The sequence below is a fragment of the Oryzias melastigma genome, unplaced genomic scaffold, assembly GCF_002922805.2.
Source record: "Oryzias melastigma strain HK-1 unplaced genomic scaffold, ASM292280v2 sc00407, whole genome shotgun sequence".
Taxonomy (NCBI): domain Eukaryota; kingdom Metazoa; phylum Chordata; class Actinopteri; order Beloniformes; family Adrianichthyidae; genus Oryzias; species Oryzias melastigma.
In genome coordinates, this window is record NW_023417004.1 from 23,946 (window position 1) to 26,627 (window position 2,682).

At 38.6% G+C, this 2,682-nt stretch overlaps 1 protein-coding gene across 1 annotated transcript; it reads left to right on the top strand.

Annotated features, from left to right (window-relative positions):
• The first annotated feature begins 13 nt into the window (after positions 1–13).
• On the top strand, positions 14–2,204 carry LOC118598382 (NLR family CARD domain-containing protein 3-like). The gene is made up of 3 exons (XM_036211039.1): positions 14–817; positions 913–1,114; positions 2,193–2,204. Exons 1-3 carry the CDS (start codon positions 54–56, stop codon positions 2,202–2,204), a joined length of 978 nt encoding a protein of 325 aa, XP_036066932.1. The 5' UTR covers positions 14–53.
• Positions 2,205–2,682: the final 478 nt, after the last annotated feature.

The window sequence follows — 2,682 nt, forward strand, 5'->3', positions numbered from 1 at the left end:
AGTATGATGGAGGAGCTGAGACAGATCCTCACTGGAGTCCAGAGAGCAGGAAGATGATGGAGTCTCTGGGAAAACTGGCTTTTGAGCGGCTGCAGAAAGGAAACCTGATCTTCTATGAATCCGACCTCACAGAGTGTGGCATCGATATCAGAGCAGCCTCAGTGTACTCAGGAGTGTTCACACAGATCTTTAGAGAGGAGAGAGGCCTGTACCAGGACAAGGTGTTCTGCTTCATCCATCTGAGTGTTCAGGAGTTTCTGGCTGCTCTTCATGTCCACCTGACCTTCATCAACTCTGGACTCAACCTCTTGAAACATAAGAAAAAATCAAAGATCTTTAAACTGAAACAAAGCAGTCCAGTCCATTTCTACCAGAGTGCTGTGAATACGGCCTTACAGAGTCCAAACGGACACCTGGACTTGTTCCTCCGCTTCCTCCTGGGTCTTTCACTGCAGACCAATCAGAGTCTCCTACGAGGTCTGATGACTCAGACAGGAAGTAGCTCACAGACCAATCAGGAAACAGTCCAGTTCATCAAGGAGAACATCAGTGAGGATCTGTCTGCAGAGAAAAGCATCAACCTGTTCCACTGTCTGAATGAACTGAATGATCGTTCTCTAGTGGAGGAGATCCAACAGTTCCTGAGGTCAGGACGTTTCTCCACAGATAAACTGTCTCCTGCTCAGTGGTCTGCTCTGGTCTTCATCTTACTGTCATCAGAAGAAGATCTGGAAGAGTTTGACCTGAAGAAATACTCTCGTTCAGAGGAGGCTCTTCTGAGGATGCTGCCAGTGATCAAAGCCTCCAACAAAGCTCTGTAAGAACTCTCATGAAAATCACCTTCAGTAAACAAATGAATTTGAGTGAAAAACAAAAGTTTCAATAACTGCTGTCTGTCTTTGTTTTCTTCAGACTGAGAGACTGTAATCTGTCAGAGAGAAGCTGTGCAGCTCTGTCTTCAGTTCTCAGCTCTCAGTCCTCCAGACTCAGAGATCTGGATCTGAGTTTCAACAAGCTGCAGGATTCAGGAGTGAAGCTTCTGTCTGCTGGACTGGAGAGTCCACACTGTAAACTGGAGAGTCTCAGGTCAGATTTCATTCAACTATTTTTCCAGGTTCTCTTTGTTTATCTTTGTTTCAGAAGAAAGTGTCAGATAGATGTCAGTGAAAAAGAAAAATCAGAGAACTGCTGCATACGTCTAAAACAACAACAATCTGCTAGAGTTAAAAATCCTGATAAAGTAATTAGAGTCATGTTGTAATCAAAAACCACAACCATTTATAGAAATAGAAATCTAGTTTATTTCTTATCACTGATTCACTGTTTGCATACAGACTTAAAAATGCACAGATTTCCTTCACTGAGCACCAGCTGTTTCTGATCAAGAACTGTCAGGACAGTTTCCCACAATGCATTGTTTTGTAGTCATTTAGTCAACACAGTCAGTACAGAACCAAATTTCCAGCTGTGCTCGCCTAGGTAGGCACCTTGTACCTGCTCCTTTCTTGCAATAGTTTTATGATGATTGACGTCACAAGAACAAAATGTATTATTTATTAAACTTTATTTATCACTTATGTAGTATTTACTTGTAAAATGGAATTCACAATTAAGATTTAGTGCGTAAGTTAGTTCACACTTCAAACACATTAGTTTGTGCTTTTGTTTTGAAGGCTGGCTGGCTCTGGTACAAATGGCCACAATTTTCTTTTTTTTTTATCTGAATACAACCCTGACACAAATTATAAGTGAATTAATTCCTTCTGTTGGCTTCATTAATGAGCATCAAAATGAACTGCAAACTTTTATTAGCCATGTGGCAAATGTTCCTCAAAATGTCACTCCTCAAACAATAAATTTGGTCTTAACTTCTGCCTAGGAAATATTCATTTTCTTCTTTTGTTTCTACACTGGGCACCTGATGTTTCCTTTGACGTATTGCCCATTTTCCAAAACCTTAAATTCCTTATGTCAAAAACTCAGAGTCAAGATGAGTGAGATGCTGGAGTCTTTTTTTTCTTTCACTTTTTAAAAAGATCTAGTAAACCTAATAAAGTATATAGATTTAATTAATGAAAAACATTTATTTATCTATGCATTTATTTATTAGGATGCAGCAGTCAGTTTCTACTGAGGAGTAGAATCACAAGCAGTGAGTCTAAGCCCCTCCCCTGCCTCTCTACCTGTTCCAGGGGCGGTTCTAGGGAGTAGCTAGGGGTTGCTATAGCAACTTCAAGATTTGGCAAAATAACTTTTTAGCAACCCAAAATATGTACAGGTCTAAACCTAATGCTTTATTTACAAAATGTCCATTGTGCATATATTAATTACATGTCATTTCAGATGACTATTTTCACCTGGTTGTTTTATGATTTATTTCCCCTCCGTTACCATCTTCTAACCTCTTTAAACATCGCTCTTTCACCTTCATTTTATGCCCTTTGGTTTATGCCCGTCCTCCTTCTTCTTTTAAAAATAAAAAAAGATTAATTAATTTGGTTTATTTCAAGCATAGATTGTGGACAATACAGGATACAACTGTTTTTTTCTCACTCATTACAGAAAAAAATGAAAATAATTTATTAGAAATTTTAAGATGAACAAATGCAAAATAGACACTCATGTAACATTTGATTCATTAAATATTGTAGAAATTAACTAAAGTCAGTAGAGTTTGATCGA